This window comes from Neomonachus schauinslandi, chromosome 5, assembly GCF_002201575.2.
Source record: "Neomonachus schauinslandi chromosome 5, ASM220157v2, whole genome shotgun sequence".
Lineage (NCBI taxonomy): Eukaryota > Metazoa > Chordata > Mammalia > Carnivora > Phocidae > Neomonachus > Neomonachus schauinslandi.
Window position 1 is genome coordinate 24,491,937 of NC_058407.1, and position 22,443 is coordinate 24,514,379.

Here is a 22,443-nt window from a genome sequence, read left to right on the forward strand (position 1 = left end):
TTTTTTTTTTTTTTTTTTTTTCATTTTTGTATCCACAGGCACTGGCATAGTCTCACATAACAATTTATTGGTTGATTAAATAAATAAATGCATGGGTAGGAAAAAGCAACTGTGAAAAGCAAACACCTGGGAAAAGTCTCGCTGTGTCTAAAGTGAGCAAAGAAGGAAAGAGGAAGAGGGAGAAAGAAGAGAGATGCTCAATCTAGAATGAAAACAAGAGTGAAGGACTGTTTTTAAAAGCCAGATGTTAAGGTTAGAAGGTTGCAGAGGTACAGACAGCAATATTTATAACCACCCTGAGAATCCATCAGTAGGAGATAGGTTATATTCCTGCCTCTATACAGGAATGCAATATTAAAATTAAAAACAATTTGGTATGAAAACAAATGCTCAGTGATATTCTTCACCCAGGAAAGGCAACAGCACCTGAGACAGAAATTCGGGAAAAACTAGCCAAAATGGACAAGAACACACCAGATGTCATCTCTGTATTTGGATTCAGAACCCATTTGGGTGGTGGCGAGACAACTAGCAAAGAAAAACGAACCCAACCATAGACTTGCAAGACATGGCTGTGTGAGCAGAAAAAGACCTGAAGAAAACAGGGAAAGGAACCCGAGAACAGAACGAAGAAGGTCAGGGGGACTGCCAAAGCCAGCGCTGGTGCTGGCAACAAGCGAGCTGGAGACTGGACACAGAAGGAGCAAAGGTTCTGCCGTGACTTTATCTGTGGTGATTGTGCAGATCTGTCATGAGAGGATTAATAAACTAAGAACTTGAAAAAAATTTGGTAAGTTGATATGTACCTGCATGAAAATATGTTCAAGGCAAATTATTAAAAATGTTAAATAGGCACACTGTGGAATAGAAAGTAGATTGTGATAGCATTTTTGTAAAATAATAGCAATAATAATAATTTGCCCACGCATATTTTTAAGAATCAGAGATACAAAACAAACAAAATCATAGTATTTTTAGGAGTAATAGGATTACAATGCATTTCACTTTGTAAATTTTAATTTTTGAGTATTTGAAATTTATACTACTTTTGTAGAGACACAAAAGATAAACTGAAAAGAAGAAAAATATATATGAACTTGGTCCTATGAAAACATTATATGGAATATCAAATAAACCTGCACAATCATAAAATGACCTCTCAGTCCATTCACAGATCAGGATATGGAATCCCAAAAGAACATGAATTTGAAACGTCAAGAAACAAATAAAGGGAAATCAGCACATTTTTGGTCATTTTAAAATCACTTACTTGTTGAGAGGGGAAAAGCTCATTGCCTTTAATACTATCACAGAAAAGATTTTCTTCTTTAATTTTAATGTCACTTGTTACAAAAATATTTCTAAGAAAAAGGTATAAGAGGATTGAAGAAGTCTCTGCCAAAATATCTGAATATAATCTGCAAAAGGAAGTAAACAATGTTACAAGTATAAATATAAAATGAGTTAGCATGTAAACACGCCTTTCTAGATTGATTTGTTCTTAATATCTACATAGTGATCCCAAAATAGCAGCAAAAATTTGTGGAACAACTTCTCTCACACAGCTCTTTAAGTTAAAATTAAAGACTATGTTTAACAACAAGTTGGCAACTAAGAAAATTAAGCTGCTGACATATTGTCACAGATACATAAAAATAACTATTGGTAAAGTAAAACTTTCTGGTTCTAATATACAAACTTCTTTTCTATCAACATAATGAAATCATGATAAGATATTCAGAAGTTTGGAAAATGGGCCCAATATTTCAATTAATAAACTTTCTGAAAATAAGGGTCACTTATAGCAAAATCCACCATGGGTAAAGAGAAAAGGAGAAAGAAAGAGGCAGGGAGGAAATGTGGGAGGGAGGCAGAGTCTTAACAACTCTTGGATTATTTTTAATTGTCTTTTCTAAATTGCAGTCAACAGTGCCAATTATTGGCAAAACTGCAAAATCTGCAGCCTTCCTTCTTTGTTTCCAATATTCCCCTCCTTGCTCTCAGCCTTACTTGGTGACGAACTTTCCCTTCTAAGCTTCAGGTCCACCCTCTATCTCTAAAAAACAGGAAAGGATCTGACATCAGTAATTCACACTTGATCATGATCCGTTTCACCACCATGTTAAACGCTGAAATTGTATTTGCTAGGAGAATGTTAGTTCTCCCGCTCCTGCAACTCATACCGAACTCTCTCTGTGTCCACATGGTGATTGATCATCAGTACCTGGACGCAGACAACTCGTCCAGGCTGCTGCCTCCTCGTGGCTCCATTTCCCACCCTAAAGAGCTCACACCCTGGCCAGTCATTTCAATAGTAACCTCTCTACCACTTCCGGGTCCGCACCCCTTCCTGTAAGCCGTAATCAGCTTGCCTGACCATGCGTAGATGTCACTGGCTGCCTTGTCTATCCCTGCTACAACGGTCAGTCGCTTACCCACTTATTTCTTCTCCTCATTTGATCTTTCCTTTTCATTCAAACCAGCATTTGCCAAGCACCTACTATGTAGAAAATACTATTCGAGGCCCTGGGATATAAAGATGAGTCCAATGTGGCCCTTACCCCGAAGAACTGGGCTCCACTACAAATGGCTGTTATGCGATATCGACTTGGTCAGTAGTCCTTCTCAGCAACGCTGAGGTCTCTTTGCTCACATTCCTGACAGCAAATGTCCTAAACCCCCTCTTTCCACCCTGTGTGCCCTATAACCCCCAGGCTCTACCACTGTAGTGTCATTATCGTGGGAATGTGCTTGTATCCTCAGTTTCTCCCTCTCCACTGTCTCCTCTCCCTCCACCCTCAAGCACGCTTTCCTGAAGCCTGCCTGCCCCCTCAGGGTTCTGCCATCCTCCTCTTTACCATCAAACTTCACATGAGTGATCTTAGCTTATTCCAATTCTCCACTTTCATTTACATTCATTTCTTCTTACCCAGTTGCAAAACGTTTCTGGCCCACCACACCACAAAAACAGCTCTCTTGAACTCATCAGGAGCCTCCTAATTGCCAATTCTAAAGGCTTCCTCTTAGTTTTTATCCTACTCAACCTCTCTGCTGCTCCTGTTGAGCAACTTCCCTGCCTGACCTTGCACTAGCATTTGATACTGCTGACCAGTCCCTCCTGGGTGATCCTCTCACTTCCCTTGGCAATGCACTTTTCCAGACTTTCACCTCCTGAACTATTCTTTTTTGTAGAATAAGTTATGACAGTTGGGTGGGCTTCCTCTCTTTCCTTTCTTCCTTCTTTTCTTGTAATGCAAGAGTCTGACTTAAGCTTTGATTGCCAAAGCATCCACTTCAGAGATGGCTTTCTCTAATAAATACATTGCCAGCCACACAACTAGATAAAGAGCCAGGGAGCCAGGCCACCTCTGCCACTGAGACTCCTTTGTTTTAGAAATCTTAGTTGATTCCAATAAATGACAATTGGGGCCATTTGTTTTGTTTTGTTTTCTCTTCCCTTGCTTTAAACTCTCTTATTTTTTAAATTCAACAACAAAGAGTGAGCCCATGAAATCCTAGGCATGAACCCTTTACCTCAATAAAAGCAGAACCCAGGGCCATGCTGGCTCTCTCTCTTTACCGATGACCAGCTGTGGGGCCCCAAGTGTGTTGTGTAATGTCCAGATCCTATAAGTAGTAAACCTTTATTTTTTTCAAAATTTCCAGATGGTTATTTCTGAAGGGCGTCTTGCAATCATAACAAGAACCACAAGGGCTAGTTCAGATACCATATTGGTTATTGATGGCCTCACACCAGCGTAAAACATTTTCAGCCCTTCCTTGGTTCCATCTCCTGCTTCAGCCTCTTAAATGTAAGCAATGTCCAGCGTTCAATTCCAGCTTCTATCTTTTCTGCAAAACAGGTCTTCCTTGGGAGACAGCATTCGTCAAAATTCCGATGATGACCTCATGGACAATTTCTCAATCTATCTCTAGCCTTGATTTCTCTCTTAAGTGTCAGCACTAAATATTCAATTACCTACTGGGCATCTCATATCCACAGAGGCATCGTGTTGGAAAACTAAACTCAAAATATTTCCTATCAAATTCATTATCTCCTCCAAAAACTTGTCCCACCTCTCTCGTTCCCCTAGTACATGTCATAGGCCTGCCTGCCAGTCAGGGAACAATGACAATCCCAGTCAACTTCACTACCTCCACTCTCTTGTCCTCATGTCACATAAAACCTTCCAAGCTCTGTCTCTTTCTCTTCTGAAATGCCTCTCAAATCCATCCTGCATAGCACCTAGCATCCTTGTACATGGTAAATGCTAAGTCTACATGTGTTTAATTGAATGGAATTATACCTTTATGTGAATAAGCATTATCAAAGCCTTGCCTCAACCTGCATGAGCATTTAAGGTCATTATCTTTGACTGAGGAATGAAGGGTTTTATCTTCTTATTAAAGACATTAACAAGCAGGTGAAGGAGATTGTTGTTTTTGAACTCGTTGTTGAGACAGCCTGAAATCACACTAATGCTCATTTCTGAGGCTGTTCTTAAACTTTGCTTTTTAAGGAAAAACAGCTATAAAGCAAAGGATGGCCTGTGGTTTTATATGGCTCCTACCAGCCTGTTTGCCATTGCTGGGAGCCTCTAATCCTGGGAGCCTCTTCAAGCAAAGGAAAGACCTTCTTATCCTAATAGTCCATTCATGAGACTATAACTTGAACCCCAACCTGACTGTTCTTGTTACAAAAATCCTCAAAGCATATTTGGTGTTTTCTAGTATAACTGACAATATCTTCGTTAGTATTTGCTATGTTTTTTCCCATAGCCTTCATTACTCTAAATTCAGAATGCATCTATATGCTTCCTGTGCTTTTTCTGACTCTGGCAAAGAAGTTTCTAACAAGGACTCAAGAACTTGGAATGTAGATACTTGTGTGTATGTGTGTGTATGTGTAGATACCTATTAAAACACTTGTTAGAAATAGTTTTAAATTGACTATCTTAATATGAAATTGAAAACTGATTATAGGCTTCACACCCAACACCCACATTTTCAATAGGCAAATTAATATTTTAAAGAATATTTCTAATTACCTTCTCTGTGTAATAGTCATTATATTGCTTAAACAAATAACAGATTGTTCATCTTGATGTGGTGAAGCAACAAAATAATCCCAAACTGGTGAGAAAGCCTTCTTAGCCAACTCATAGGTACCAGCCTGATAGGCAACCTACAACAAAAAGTACATTGTCTAATGGGATATTTTTATCTGTGAAATGTATCTTTTAAACAGGAATTCTGATAAGGTCCGCTCACACACTAATTTCTTACACAGTTGTTCACATTTGCTGTTTTGTTCTACAGGGCCACAGTAAGATATCAATGGCCACTGGCAAGGGAGGCAGACACATTTTGAAATCTCTTTTATTTCTAAATTGCATGGAAATTTGAAACTCTGTAAGGATGTTTCAAATCCTCATAAGCAAAACAAAGATCACATCTGAGCCAAATTAATTTCATTTCCATCTATCTCGGCAGTGCACTCCATTTATTATAGACACTGTTATAATGAACAATCTGTTCCAAGAGAAACAATCAGATTTCCCAAACCCAAAATACGAAATATACTTCATTCTTTTCTGGTTCAGACTGACACTTTCAGAGCTTTTGTGCAACAAAGGGTTCACAGCTAAAAAGAGTGAAAAATAAAACAGAAATGCTTCCAAGAGGCCATGATATTTTTAATTCAACACATTCAACATTAGGCAAAATAACTGATTTCGCTGGTAAAACAGAAGTTCAAGAGAAGAAAAACCAACAACTTACCTATTTCTTTTGGTAGAATATATTTCTTTACAGATATTCCCTACATTCTATTCAAATATGTACGACAATATGAAATCTCACCATGTGAGTTATGTGCTGCTTCAAATCCTTAATGGAAGCAGGTAGGATATAAAGTATAAATAAATTCATTAAATTAAGTATGTAAATGACATGTTGCTAGAATATATTCCACTCAAGGGAATAACTTACAGGGCCAGAACTTTTTAAACCTGCCAACCCCGCACTCATAATCAACCAACCAGTAAGGTTTTACGAAGCTTCTACTCTGTGCTAAGCACTGTAAGGACAGGTTCTTCAAAGCTTAAAATGACCTTATACTCCATAAAACTCTTATCAAATTACAGACATAAAACACATGAAATCACCAGAAAAACTACAAAGAATAACATAATAATTGTGGACACTGAGAAAAGGAGAAATGAAGGCTTCAAAAAGGAGTCAGGGCTTGAGTAGAACCCTCAGGCAGGAGTAAGGTTCAGATGGGCACAGTTTAAAAAGGGTCCTATAGTGAAAATCACCATAGTGCATTTAGGAGAGACTGGAAAGACACATCAGAATTTGAAGAAAAGCAGGAAATATGATGGACAGGTAAAATGGGATATGATTTCAGAAGGCCTTGAAAATCAGGTGGAAGTATTTAAAGATGTCAGGTACTGGTCCAAGCACTCTACACGCATTATTGTATTAACTCCCCATTACAGCTCTATGAGGTGAGCTCTATTACCATTCCTATTTTTCAGATGAGGAATCTGAGGCATTAAGAAGTTAAATAATTTGTACAGAGCCTGATATTCAGTAAAAATAGTAGAGCCAAGACTTAGAGTGGTAGATGAGGTCACTTCTCTGGCTGCATTGGTCAAATGAAGGAGTTGGACTAAGTGGTCACTAAGATACCTTATAATTCTAACATTTAACATGGAAATTAACAACAAATGATGTATGAGTTGGGTGAAACTATAATTGAATGTTCTTTCCTTTTAAAATATATCCTTCTAAAAATAATGTCATTTATTCAATCAGTGGACATTGTAAAACAAGAAAAGATGCCATGATAAAACTAAGGTTTGTAAATTCATGAATTTTTGCAGGTTAACACAGCAGTGCCATGATACAAGATGGTGACCTGGTAGTAATGGGTAGAATAGATTTTAGAGGGGGTGAGGTTAAAATGAGAAAGAAGCACTAGAAGACTAATGATATAATTAAGTACAGTAGAGACCTCCTCCTTGATACATGACCTTCTCATGGTTTATAAAGTTCCACACTTGGTTTTTTTCCCCCCACATTCCTTTTCAGTTGCCTTTGCAAGCTCCTACTCTTTTCCCCAATCTCTTTATATTGGCATGTCCCAGGGCTCAGTCTTTGGACCTCTCCTCTCTTCTATCTGTATTTATTTCCTCAGTGAAATCATCCAGCTCCATGGCTTTAATGGTCACATGACTACTCTCAACTCCTCCTGCCCAGACCTTTCTCCCACACTCCAGATTCATATATCTCACTGACTACTCAACAGTTCTCTCGGAATATGTAATAAACATCTTACCTCAACATGTCTCAAAATGAATTTCTGATCTCCCCTGGCCCCAAATCTGTATCACCCACAGCATTCCCGAACTCAGCTGATGTCAAGCCTATCCTTCCAGTTAGTCAACTAAATATCTTAGAGTCATATTTTATTTTTTTCTCTTTACATTATTTCCACGAGGAACTCTTGTTAACTCTTCCTTCAAAACATATCCATAATCTGACCACTTCTTACCACATCAGCTACTACCACATGGCTAAGCCACCACAATTTCTCATTGGATTACAGTAGTAGATAGTCCCTCTGCCTCCATCCCTGCTCTATTATGGTCTCTTCCTAACATACAGCCAGGGTGAGCCTCTGAAAATGGAAGTCACATTATGTCATCCCATTTCTCAAACAACAACAACAACAAAACCTCCCCAACAGTTGCCCATTTCATTCAAACTAAAAGCCAAAGTTCTTACAATGGCCTAGAAGTCTTGTCATGGTCTGCTCCCTGACCCGCCTACTTACCTTTTACCTCCCTAACCAATTATTTTACTCTTCATGGATCCCTCTGGCTCCAGCCCCACTGGCCTCCTTGTTGTTTATCAAACATACCAGGTACACTTCTGAAAACAATAGGGCTTTTGCCCTAGCTCCTTCTGCAGAATGTTTTGCCTCCAGAGACCCCCACCCCGCACCTCCTTTAAGTCTCTGCTCAAATCTCACCTTCGAGATTTTTTTATTTCTTTGAGAGAGAGAGAGAGAGAGAGAGCACAAGCAAGGGGGAGCAGCAGGCAGAGGGAGAAGCAGATTCCCTGCTGAGCAAGGAGACCGATGTGGGACTTAATCCCAGGACCTTGGGATCATGACCTGAGCCGAAGGCAGACCCGTAACCAACTGAGCCACCCAGGCGTCCCTCAAATCTCATCTTTTAGTTGAGTCTTCCCTGGTCACCCAACCCAATTTAATATTCTGATCTACCCTCCATTCCCTCATTTCATACTTCTCATTCCTGCCTCTATACAGGAATTAGACCATACTCCATTTTTTCCTTCCATAGAACTTATCTTGTAACTAGATAATTTACTTACTTACTATGTTGGTTGTTTATTACATAGATCTTATCATGGCATTTTGTTTATTTTGCTTAGAACAGTGGTTCTCAAAGAATGGTCCGTGGACCATGAGCATCAACATCACCTAGGAACTTGTTAGAAATGTAAAATGCCACACCCTACCCCAGACCTAGTGAATCAAAACCTCTGATGGTAGGACACAACAATCTGTTCAACCAGCACTCCAAGACACACACTCAAGGTTTAGAATCACTAGCCTGGAGCAATGCGTAGCACAGAGTAAGCACACAATAATAGCATGTTAAATAAATTTTAAAATCCTCTTTTCCTGGTAATTTCCCTCTACCCACAGAAGAGGACACTCAGCAATTCTACTGTAACACAGCTGATTGCCCCAGGGTAAGTGCCTCACTCAAACTGGGTGTTTTAGACGTGGATGGAACTGGAGGGTGTTATGCTGAGTGAAATAAGTCAATCAGAGAAAGACATGTATCATATGACCTCACTGATATGAGGATTTCTTAATCCCAGGAAACAAACTGAGGGCTGCTGGAGTGGTGGGGGGTGGTGAATTATTCATATATAAAGTGGAAAAAAAAAAAAAGTATGAATTTCATTGTCTTTGCCATCACTGCTATTACTGACAAAGTATTCCTGTCCCAGCAACAAACTCTACTGCCAATAGTGATCATCAAGACCCACTGAGCAATACTAACCCAGGGAGAGAAGAGATGGCAGAGACATGGGCTCTAGAAGAACCGGGCCCATGTTAGAAGTTGAATATATGACTTCCTTGAATCTAGACAGAGTAGTAGAAAGGTATGAGCTGGTTCAAGTGTCAGGCTTACCATCTGATACCCAAGTTACTGTGGGTTACTTAATTACATGACCTCCCTGAGACACCCTTTCTCAAATAAAATGGCAGAGGAAGGATTAAATTCATCTCAGTTTCCTCAACTATAAAAGTAGTAATACCATCTCACTGAGTTATTGTAATAAACATAATAATGAATCTTTAAATACCTGGAACATAGTAGTTTTTAATTAAATGATATCCCCCATTTCTTTTTCTCAATAAGCCATTGTTTCCACTCATTATTTGACTGAGCAATATATGACATTGGGTCTTATATCCATTTTAGAGATAGGGAAATTGAGACCGAGTAATTTGCCTAAGATCCTAAAATCCTGCTCAGAGGTTTCTAATTTTCCACATTCTATATTACATTATCTAGACATTCCTGACTTAAAGGGGAAAAATAAAAACAAATGAAGCTATAAAGGGGGGAAATTAGAAAATATATCATTCATAATCTTTTTTCAAACAATTTTCCAGATAATCTAAATTAATAGCTTTCTACAGTAAGGGGAAACCTAGTGAAGATTCAACTGATTTTATTAATGTCTATAGAATAATGCTGAGTTGAAAGTCCAACCTAAAATTCCAAGCCAAGTTAATCATAGGTATTTAGTGAAAATGTCTCTATTTCTTACTATAAAATATATATGATAATATTTTTTAAAAGATTTATTTATTTATTTGAGAGAGAGAGCAGGATAAGGGGCAGAGGGAGAAGGAGAAGGACAAGCAGACTCCCCACTGAGCATGGAGCCCAACGCCAGGCTCAGTCCGAAGACCCCAAGATCATGACCTGAGCCAAAACCAAGAGCCGGACGCTCAACCGACTGAGCCACCCAGGTGCCCCATATGATAATATTTTTTAAGGAACTGAATTATCCTGAAACTAAAAACTAACCACTCTCATGAAAAATAGATTGCAATTCCAAAGGAAAGGGACATTTTCTTGCTAGTACTTAAAAGCTTAAACTTGAGCTGTAAATTAAGTTTTACTAAGTAAGAAAATTTTTCTTTAGTCACTTAACATTATGAGAGAGAATGCTCATATGCTGTCATAAATGAATACAGTACTGCAAATATAGTATCAATAATGAAACACTGGGCATTACTTTATGACACTTCTCATTATTCTAGCAGAATAGCTTGGACTTCGTTTTATTAACTTTTCAATGAAAGTTCTGCCAAATGAAACCCAAAAGTCAAACCTCCCTGGAGAAAAATTAGGCCTTGATAAAATATTCGGTTCCTCACTTTGAAATAACTCCATCACTGCAAATTAGGGAATATATTAGATTCCAAAGAAATAAAAACATCAGAAAACCATGAGCCAATATGACATGCTAAACCAATGCTAGACAAATCCTAGCAATTCTCTCAATTTAATTTTCTTTGAAAAATATGATAATGTAAAATACCACTAAGATCTTACCTTATTATTCTAATCAACAATTAAGAGAAAAATAATAGCACAATAGAAACGTGATAAAATTTAAAATAGCCATCATTTCTAGAGCCAACAATAGGCTTAAAATTAAGATTCTCAAGACCTAGGTCAGTGAGTCACCCTTTCTAGTGTCCTATTCACTGGTGTTACGTTTTAAGACAGGCAATCATTTCAGCAAAAATGTTAATTCACGAGTATATTCATAACTAAAAACATTAACAATATTTATTAAGTGCCTACTGTGTGACAAGTGAACTGGTTAAACATCATGCATAATTCCATTTAATACTCATAATACGTCTTGGAGGTAGCTACTATTACTATTCCCATTTCATAGATGAAAGTTACTTGCTCAATATCATATGGCTAGTGTGAGGAGCTGGAATTTGAACTCGGGTCTGTGTGTCTTTAGTAACTCAGAAATTTCACTTCTGTAAATCTCTCCCCCCAAAAAAAGTAATCATGGATGCAGACAGAGATTCATATACCGAGATGTACATCACAGCTTTGCTTATAATAGCAAAAAACTGGAAAATATCAAAATGCCCACCAGTAAAGATTACGAAGTAAACTACAATCTATCTGTAAGATGCAGTATCGTTAAAAGAGGCAACATCTTTAGAAGATGCAGCTGTTAAAAATTACGCTATGAAAAAAAAATTACGCTATGGAGGAATACTTAATGGAATTAAAAAATGTCAATTATATATTAAATGACAATATCAGGATAGGAAATAATACATATATATACCATAATTAGATTATATATTATACATAAATTCAAACACATGTGTATGCATATGTATATATATAAATGTGTGTGTATAAGTGTACACACACACACATGCACACAAATGAAAAGACAGCTCTGGACCAGGGTTTCCCAATCTTGGCACTACTGACATTTTGGGCTGGATCATTCTTTGTTATGGAGGGCTGTTGTTTGCATTGTAGGGTGCTTTTCAGCATCCCTGACCTCTACCCACTAGATGCCAGAAGTACCCTTTCAGGTTATGACAACCAAAAATGTCTCCAGACATTGACAAATGTCCCTTGGGGGCCAAAATTGCCCCAAGTTAAGAACTGCTACTCTGGATGATAGGATAAACAGGTAACATTTATTTTCTTCTTTGTGCATTTCAGTATTTTCCAAATTTCTAAAATTAAATTTAAAATTAAAATTAAATTTTTACAATAGCATTTTTTCCTGGATACATTTGTAATCCAAGAAAAAAAATGCTATTGTAAAAATCAATCTCACTAAAAAGAGAAGGAATGATTCCTATTTTTATGAGACTAAACTGCAGTAATGGAAATATGCATAACAAGAGCTTTAGAATATCCACTGTGATTTTTTTCCCATTACAAATTACTTAGTAACAGTTTAACAGAAAAAAACATAGAGGAAAAAATTAGCAGAAATCTCTTCTACCTGCGTCAAGAACATCCGAGCAGTAACAGCAGAAAGAGGTGGATAAACCAGAATTGGTTTAGTTGTCTCCCCAATAGCATCACCAATAAGCTTCCCATCAGAAGAATAAGCAGCAATTGCAAAGACATATTTTTCATTGGTTTCTAAACCTTTCACTTCAAAAATGCTTTTACCATCAGCTGGTATCTGTTAAAAAAAAACATATTTCAAGTTTATGTATGGAAAACTGAAGTAATGTGACTTTAAAAATATAATAACCCTTATATGTAAAAAATAAATAAAATAAAAGCTTTGTATTTACTGTTGGATTTTAGCAGTTTGCAATTTGATTTAAATTGAAATTAGAGAAATTCACTGAAATAATGACATTAGAAGAAGGTAAAAAAAAAAAAAACCACTCAGTTGTCATTAATGAGACTTTTGGTAAGATTTCCTAACATTTAGAGGTTTTTTTAATTTGACATACCGCTTCTCCTGAGTTTGGGAGATGATTATTATTTAGCCTTACTTTTCCATAACTCCCTTCTGCTTTGCAACCCAAAATGCAGTACCAGGAAACCTGCCGAGGAGAGAGATGAACCCATCATCTATAGTCTGTTTAACAAGGCATCAATTTCTTTTATCAAGATGTGGCACTTGCTGTGATGAACACCAGGTGTTGCATGGAAGCACTGAATCACTTCATTGTCATTGAATCACTTCATTGTACACTGTATGTAATATTATACTGTATGTTGACTAACTAGAATTTAAATAAAAACTTAAAAAACAAAAAACACTTTTCCAAATACAAATATAGTTATTCAACTTTTAAAACATGGAATCTAACTAATGATGTACTATATGTTGGCTAATTGAATTTAAATAAAATAAATAAGATAAATTAAATAAATTAAAAAAACATGGAATCTAAGTTTACAAATATACTTAGGTTTAATCTCACAAAAATAAAGACAAATATAGGGCTCATTTACCTGGGACTACAAAGACTATTATTCATTATTTATTTTTTAACTACCAGTAACTGAGCAGTTTCTATGTGCTATGTATTGCTGGGAAATTTATATAAACTTTCTAAAATTTGCAACATGCCTATGAAATGGGATTACTGTGGTCATTTTGCTTTACAGGAAATGGAGACACAGAAATGTTCAATAACTTGCCCAAGATCAGATAGTAGCATGATACTTGATAATTCTTAACTATAGGAACAAAAAGCAAAATGCAAATTCTACAGGAACAATCAAACTTAAACTTAATTAAGTGGTTAGAAATGGTTCTTCTGCCCAAGATGTCAAAATAATGGAGATTCCTCATTGGAATGAACTATTCTCACTATAAGGGAAAAGGGAGCAAGTTGATACCTAGGGAATAGCATTATGAAAGAGCCATACTGTCCCGAGGTTGGGGTTGGGTGGGTTGTCATCATTTATTCTCTTTTCCACAGAGGCTCCACCTCCCAACATCTCAACACCTAAATGATAAGGAAGGGGTGCCTGGGTGGCTCAGATGGTTAAGAGTCTGCCTTCGGCTCAGGTCACGGTCCCAGGGTCCTGGGATCGAGCCCCGCATCAGGCTCCCTGCTCAGCGGGAAGCCTGCTTCTCTCCCTCTCCCACTCCCCCTATTTGTGTTGCCTCTCCCGCTGTGTCTCTTTCTGTCAAATAAATAAATATTTTTTTAAAATGATAAGGAAAACTGGAAAGAAGGGAAAAAGTAATTGTCTCTAAGAAGCGACTGCCTCTTATAGCTTAGCTTAGCTATTTCTTCCTGCAGGTCAACAGAAAAATCCTAATGGTGTCTTGTCTGCATGAATAGTTCTCAACCCTGACTGTGCAGTTACTTTTTAAAATACAGTTTTCACAGAACCAACCATTTTTTAAAATTACATATACCCAAGCCTGCCTAGCCTCAATGAATTAGAGTTTCTGGTACAGGTGTCCAAACCTTTGTGTCTATAAAGAAAACTGCTCAAGTAATTAAGAAGCACTTGACAAAGGTAGAACTCCAAAGACAGAGACACAGCACTGAAAGAACTTGAAAGCTGGAAGCCAAGAGGGGGGGAAAAAGTCAGATGAATTTCAGAAGAAATTTAAAAACTAACTTTCCATGCAAAAAGAGTACCACTTAACATTGAGGGAAAAAAGGCAGAAAGATTGTGCTATATGACTTAAATTATTATTTTCTCTAAGTTAAGCTCTCTACGTAAACCAGAATTTGAAGGATAAAATTCTCTCTAAAAGCATTTTTAGAAGCAGGATTTATGTTTCTATTTTGTTCCACAAATAAAGACATCTTAGTTTGTGTAACTATAAGGAGCAGTGTGTAATTAAAATCTACATAAGAGTAAAGACACCATGAACAAATCACCACTAACTTTAGAAGTAAAAGTTTATTAATAACATCAGCATTTTCAACTTTTAAAACAGATTTTATTGAAACAAATGCTTTAACAAGAGGTTTTGATAAAACAAAAGATGTCTGAACCCTCTAACCAGAAAACTTATTTAAGCCCACAGCACCATCTAGTGTTGATGCATATGTAACAGAAGGTAATAATTTCCTGGAGCACACAACTCTACTAAAGCATAATCTATATAAACGTCATACGATGTGCTAAGTGACAGGTCCTACAACTACAGGTCAGATATGGAATACTTGTATCTTCCTATTTCTAAGCATTATAAAATAAGATAAACTAGTCACTAATTTGAAATACAAAAAAAAAAAAATTGGGGGGTTAAATAAACCAAAACATTTGAACAAAAACAAAGAAAAACCCTTGGTAAGGCATCCAGTCTTAGTTCTGTACTGAATTTCCAAAATCAGCAAATCCTCATTCTTAAACAGATCCAAACACATCCAAAATTGAACTTTAAAAATGCTAGCAATTGCAATAATGCATTTATGATAGCACAGTTCAGTGTAAGATGAAAATTACTTCTATTTCCCCAATTATAAAACATTATAAAGGTGGTATTACTTCTCACTGATGTCCATATCCCATTAGTCTGAAGCTCCTCAAAGAATGGAATCAAGCTTTGTGATTATTTTTATAACTCAATTACCTCGCACAGAGCTGGACAGATAAGAGATACTTGATAATGTTCACTGGACAAAATTTATGGAAAAAAAATCATCAAATAATGTAATCACACTCTATACCATCGTTAATTGTTTTAAGCAAATTTTACTACATATGTTTAATATAAGATATGAAGGGACATCAACTAATATGCCAGGAATATTATATATTATCTCATTTAATTTTCACAGTAAACATATTTTACAAATAAAAACAATACCACCACCACCTCAAAAAGTACATTTAGATTTTCTAAGGTCATACTGCTAGTAAGTGGTGCAGCTGGAATTTTAAACCTGTATCTGTCTGACTTTAAAGCCCGTGCCCTTTCCACAATACCAAGTTGACAGACGTTCAAGCAGAATATCCTAAAGACAAAGATAAAACTTTTTTATACTATAGGTGCCTGGGTGGCTCAGTTGGTTAGGCAACTGCCTTCGGCTCAGGTCATGATCCTGGAGTCCCGGGAACAAGTCCCGCAATAGGCTCCCTGCTCAGCGGGGAGTCTGCTTCTCCCTCTGACCCTCCCCCCTTCTCGTGCTCTCTCTCTCTCTCTCAAATAAATAAATAAAATCTTAAAAAAAAAAAAAAACTTTTTTATACTACATCAAAGACCATGTTGTTGATCATCCAAAAGAGGAAATTTAATATTTAAAATATAAATCAGGCAGAACGTTTGTGAGACACTAAATCTCAAGTTAGAGTCACATTTAGGCCAACTTCCAAGGCATTGGGGATGGGAGAAAGAGCTCATTCTTCAATAAATACATAAAGATTTATGACTTATAATATGGTTGGAACTGTCATTTGTTTACATTAAAAGAATCCCCATTTACTTGTAAGAACTCTGGGAAGAACATCTAAATTTGCTATCCCCAAATTTCCTCATCTCCATCATTGGCTCTGAGAGTAACATCCACGCTCTTCAAATGCCTTATTCCAGTTCAGCTGAGACCTTCTCCATCTTGAACACACACTAGGATGTCAGCATAGGACTATGCCATGGTGACGAAGGTACTTAAGAGACAAATGCTTCTCTACTGTTTCTCTTTACTATATATTTGGGTATAGCAAAGCTATACAGAGCATGAAGGAAAATAGCACAAGGAAGGAAAGGTCTTGAAGAAACTAAGTATAGTTAAGACATTACAATACTAATCCCAGTGTTCAGTGCTTATAAATAAGACTATTCAAGTCCTAAGAGCAAGAAAAGTATCAATCATGATAGTCATAAAAGTACTTAACGTTGCTTTGCCTGAAATAAAGATCATAATGGGGAACATACCTTAACATCTGAAATAAATGGAGCAGGTTTCAATGTCACAGAACAATAAGTTCGGGATAGCAGGATAGGTGGGGGAGGGAATCTGCTTTTCTTTCTTTTTGAACTCTCCACATATTTTTGATATGAATACAGGGTATTTTGTTCTGCTTCAGTCTTCTTAATTAAAGAATATGCTTCCTATAATAAAGTGTGAACATAGAAAAATACACTTCAAGATTTGAACTGCATTTATATTTGTAGAATTCTGGTAATGTTAAACAACATTATCATGCTATATGTAGCTTTTTGAGCCTCAGTGTTACACATATTTCAAGCATCGAATGATTTTACAAAAGTAAAAAATAGCTACTAAATAAGACTAAGTAAAAAATAGCTATAAATTAAGTAAGGTAATGGAGTCATATTTATGTATCTAGTATGTTCATCATCATTATAATATATCAACATTAGACATTTCACTTTCTTATCAAACCCTCTGAATATCTACCATCATATTTCAGTGTCCTTAAAAAATTCATAGCACGATCATCTACATTTACACTGAAGAACTGTACACCTACCCTTAATGTAACTTGAAATGTGACTCTCAAGTAAAAGACTATGTGATTTATGAAATGAATATTATTGAAAGTTTCTTACTATCAGCAAGTAGAAATAAAAACACTTATTCTGTAAACCTGAAAGAAAGGCAATCCTCATTTCAAAAGGTAACACATTGAAGGACAACACACAAAACAAAAAATATAAAAGTCAGATCTGAATACTTCCAAAGAAAGTCTAAGTATATCAGCAATAATAATGCATGTAAATGGGTTAAACTTGTCTTTTAAATTAAATTAAAAGGCAAAGACTCTTTAATTGAGCTCCAAAGCAAAACTCCATGTAAAGATCAAAATTAAATGGGTAATAGAGAAAAAAATAGCCTTTCCATTGTACTAGGACAATTAGATGTCCACATGCAAAAGTAATAAAGTTGTACCCCTACATCACACTACATACAAATATTAACTCAAAATGAATTACAGAGCCAAATATAAGAGACAAAATTATAAAATTCTTAAAGGGAAACATACAAGTAAATCTTCATAACTTTGGGTTAGGCAATAGTTTCTTAGATATGACACCAGAAGGAAACAAACACACACACACACACACGTAGATAAACTAAACTTCATCAAAATTTCAAATGATATCATCAAGAAAGTAAAAAGACAACCAACAGAACGAGAGAAAATATCTGCAAATCATGTATCTGATAAGGGACTTGTATTCAAAATATATAAGAACGGTTACAAGTCAATAATAAAGACAAATAACCCCATTAAAAATGGGGACAAAGGGTTTGAACAGACATTTCTCCAAAGAAGACATATAAATAGCCAATAAGTACAAAAAAGATGCACATCATTGACCATTTAGGGATGAAAATACAAAATCAGCAAGCTAATTCAAGAAGCAGAAAACTTAAATGCAGGATAATGATAGAACAAACGGAGAAAGATATCCAAAAATTTCTTCCCACAACAATGTCAGGCTCAACTGATCTCATTTTTAAAAAATTTCAAATCTTAAGGAACTGATAATTCCTATGACATTTAAAAATTTTCTAACTACGAAGAAAGACAGCTTCTCAAATAATTTTACAAATTATTGTAAGAAAACTTGAAAAATGACTGCACTTAAAAAGAGAGCAATCTTCTTACAAATATAAATACAAACATTCTAAATAAAATACTAATACATTGAATCTAGCAATATATTAAAGGAATAACATACTGTAATTATATTCTCTATCTCCCAAGAATACATGGATAATTTAATATTAGGAAGTCTATGAATACAATTTAATTTATCTATAAATCAAATGAGAAAAAATATGATTACAGGCTCAATGGCCAAAAAAATATTTGAACTTCTTTAACATTCATTACTATTTTTTTTTAAAAAAAGAAGAGGTAAAAAGGGAAATCAAAAAAATCTTAAGACAAATGAAAATGGGAACACAATATACCAAACCTATGGGATGCAGCAAAAGCAGTTCTAAGAAGGAAGTTTATAGTGCATATGCTTACATTAAGAAAAAAGAAAGATCTGGGGTGCCTGGGTGGCATAGTCAGTTAAGTGTCCGACTCTTGGTTTCTGCTCAGGTTAGGAGATTGAGCCCTTCAGCAAGCTCTGTGCTCAGCACGGAGTCTGCTTAAGACTCTCTCTCCCTCTGCCTCTGCCCCTCCCCTGCTCACTCTCTCTCTCTCTCTCTCTCAAATAAAAATAAATATTTTTTTAAAAAAGGAAGATCTGAAATAAACAACCTAACTTTACTCTTTAAGGGAACTAGAAAAAGAACAAAAACTAAGCCCAAAATTAGTAGAAGGAAGGAAATAACATAAATCAGAAGGGAAATAAATGATATAGAGACCTGAAAGATAATAGAAAGGATCAACTAAAATAGGAGCTGGGTTTTTTAAAAGATAAAGCTGACAAATTTTTAGCTAGACTAAGAGAAAAAAAGAGAAGACTCAGATTAATAAAATCAGAAATGAAAGAGGAGACATTACAACTAATACCACTGAAATACAAGGAATCGTTAAGAGACTACTATGACCATTATACACCAACAAATTGGATAACCTAGAAGAAACTGATAAATAACTAGAAACATACAACTTACCAAAACTGAATCATGGAGAAATAGAAAATATGAACAAGCCAATAACAAGTAAGGAGATGAATCAGTAATCAAAAACCTCCCAATAAAGGAATGACCAGAATCAGATGATTTCACTGGTGAAGTCTAACAAAAATTTAAAGAATTAATGCCAATCATTCTCAAACTCTTCTAAAAAATTACAAAGGGACACTTACAAATTGATTTTAAGAGGCTAACATGACCCTGATACCAAAGCCAGACAAGGACACTACAAGAAAACTACACCTCAACATCCCTGATGAATACAGATGCAAAAATCCTCAACAAAGTAAGAGCAAACCAAATTCAAAAGTACAGTAAAAGGTTGATTAAAACCATGATGAAACAGGATTATTCCTGGGATGCAAGGATGGCTCAACATAAATGTGATACAAATTAATAAATGTGATACACCACATTCACAAAACGAAGGATAAAAATAATATGATCATTTCAATAGATTCAGAAAAAGAATTTGACAAAATTCAACATCCTTTTATGATAAAAAAAAAACTCTCCACAAACTGGATATAGAAGGAACACAGCTCAAAATAATAAAAGTCTTATATGACAAACCCAATGCTAACATCATACTCAATGATAAAGGTTAAAAGCATTCCCACTAAGATTAGGAATAAGACAAGAGTGCCCACTGTTACCACTCTTATTCAACATGGTACCAGACATCCTAGCCAAAGCAATCAGAAAAAGGTATCTAAATAAAAAAGAAAGAAGCAAATTGTCTCTGTTTACAGATGACATGATTGTATATATAGAAACTGTAAAGACTCCACCAACACTGTTAGAATCAATTAAAAAATTCAGTAAATTTGCAGGATCCAAAAATTAACACACAAAAATCAGTTGTATTTCTATACACTAACAACAAACTATCCACCCAAAATTAAGAAAACAATCCCATTTGTAATAGTATCAAAAATAAGAAAATAGGAATAAATTTAACCAAGGAGGTAAAAAAGATCTGTGCACTGAAAACTATAAAACATTTAGGAAAAAAATTAAAGACACAAATAAATGGAAAAATACCCCATGTTCGTGGATAGGAAGAATTAATATTGTTGAAATATCCCTACAACCCAAAATGATCTACAAATTCAACGCAATCTTTATCAAAATTCTAATAGCATTTTTCACATAAATAGAAAAGCCAATCTTTTTTTTTTATTATGTTATGTTAATCACCACACATCACATCATTAGTTTTTGATGTAGTGTTCCATGATTCATTATTTGCGTATAACACCCAGTGCTCCATGCAGATCCCAGGGTCCTGGATCGAGTCCCACATCTGGGTCCTTGCTCAGTGGGGAGCCTGCTTCTCTGCCTGCCACTCCCCATCCTTGTGCTCTTTCCCTCTCTCTGAAAAGGCAATCTTAAAATTCGTATAGAATGACAAAAGATCCAAATAGCTAAAACAGGCTTGAGCAAGAAGAGCAACACTGGAGATACCACTTCGTGATCTCAAACAAAGCAACAGTAATCAAATAGCATGGGAAGGAAGGAAGGAAGGAAGGACGGAAGGCAGGCAGGCAGGCAGGAAGGAAGGCAGGAAGGAGAAAGAAAAGAAAAGAAAAGAAGAGGAAAAAGAAAAGAAAAGAAGGAAAGAAAGACCAACGGAATAGAATTAGAGAGCCCAGAAATATGGTCAACTGGAGAATGTTCCATGGGCACTAGAGAAGAATGTATATTCTGTTGCTTTGGGATGGAATGTTCTGAATATATCTGTGAAGTCCACTTTGTCCAGTGTGTCATTTAAAGTCTTTATTTCCTTGTTGATCTTTTACTTAGATGATCTGTCCATTTCAGTGAGGGGGGTGTTAAAGCCCCCCATTCCCCCCTACTATTGTATTGTTGTTGATGTGTTTCTTTGTTTTGTTATTAATTGGCTTATATAATTGTTATTAATTGGCTTATATAATAATTGGCTTATATAATTGTTATTAACTGACTTATATAATTGGCTGCTCCCATGTTAGGGGCATAGATACTTACAATTGTTAGATCTTGTTGGATAGACCCTTTGAGCAAGAAGAGCAACACTGGAGATACCAGTGTTCTTCCTCATCTCTTTAATCCTCATTAAGTGTCCTTCCTCATCTCTTATTATGATCTTTGGTTTAAAATCTAATTTGTCTGATATAAGGATTGCCACCCCAGGTTTCTTCTGGACCATTTCCTTACACCACACACAAAAATAGACTCAAAATGGTTGAAAGACCTAAATGTGAGACAGGAGTCCATCAAAATCCTAAAGGAGAACACAGGCAGCAACCTCTTCGACCTCAGCCGCAGCAACTTCTTCCTAGAAACATCGCCAAAGGCAAGGGAAGCAAGGGCAAAAATGAACTATTGGGACTTCATTAAGATAAAAAGCTTTTGCACAGCAAAGGAAACAGCCAACAAAACCAAAAGACAACTGACAGAATGGGAGAAGATATTTGCAAATGACATCTCAGATAAAGGGCTAGTATCCAAAATCTATAAAGAACTTATCAAACTCAACACCCAAAGAACAAATGATCCAATCAAGAAATGGGCAGAAGACATGAACAGACATTTCTGCAAAGAGGACATCCAAATGGCCAACAGACACATGAAAAAGTGCTCAACATCGCTCGCCATCAGGGAAATCCAAATCAAAACCTCAATGAGATACCACCTCACACCAGTCAGAATGGCTAAAATTAACAAGTCAGGAAATGACAGATATTGGTGGGGATGCGGAGAAAGGGCAACCCTCCTACACTGTTGGCGGGAATGCAAGCTGGTGCAGCCACTCTGGAAAACAGTATGGAGGTTCCTCAAAAAGTTGAAAATAGAGCTACCCTATGACCCAGCAATTGCACTACTGAGTATTTACCCCAAAGACACAAATGTAGGGATCTGAAGGGGTACGTGCACCCCAATGTTTATAGCAGCAATGTCCACAATAGCCAAACTGTGGAAAGAGCCAAGATGTTCATCGACTGATGAATGGATAAAGAAGATGTGGTGTGTGTATATATATATATATATATATATATATATATATATATGGAATATTATGCAGCCATCAAAAGGAATGAAATCTTGCCATTTGCAACGACGTGGCTGGAACTGGAGGGTATTATGCTAAGCAAAATGAGCCAATCAGAGAAAAACATGTATCATATGATCTCACTGATATGAGGAATTCTTAATCTCAGGAAACAAACGGAGGGTTGCTGGAGTGGTGGGGGGTGGGAGGGATGGGGTGGCTGGGT

General features: G+C 36.2%; 1 protein-coding gene across 1 annotated transcript in view; it reads right to left on the reverse strand.

Annotated features, from left to right (window-relative positions):
* CFAP54 (cilia and flagella associated protein 54) overlaps positions 1 to 22,443 on the reverse strand; it is a 294,732-nt gene that overhangs the window by 191,178 nt on the left and 81,111 nt on the right. The window contains 5 exon segments of the mRNA XM_044914733.1: positions 1,271 to 1,418; positions 5,049 to 5,185; positions 12,127 to 12,312; positions 12,593 to 12,685; positions 16,495 to 16,671. Of these exon segments, the coding sequence (XP_044770668.1) occupies positions 1,271 to 1,418; positions 5,049 to 5,185; positions 12,127 to 12,312; positions 12,593 to 12,685; positions 16,495 to 16,671 (741 nt within the window).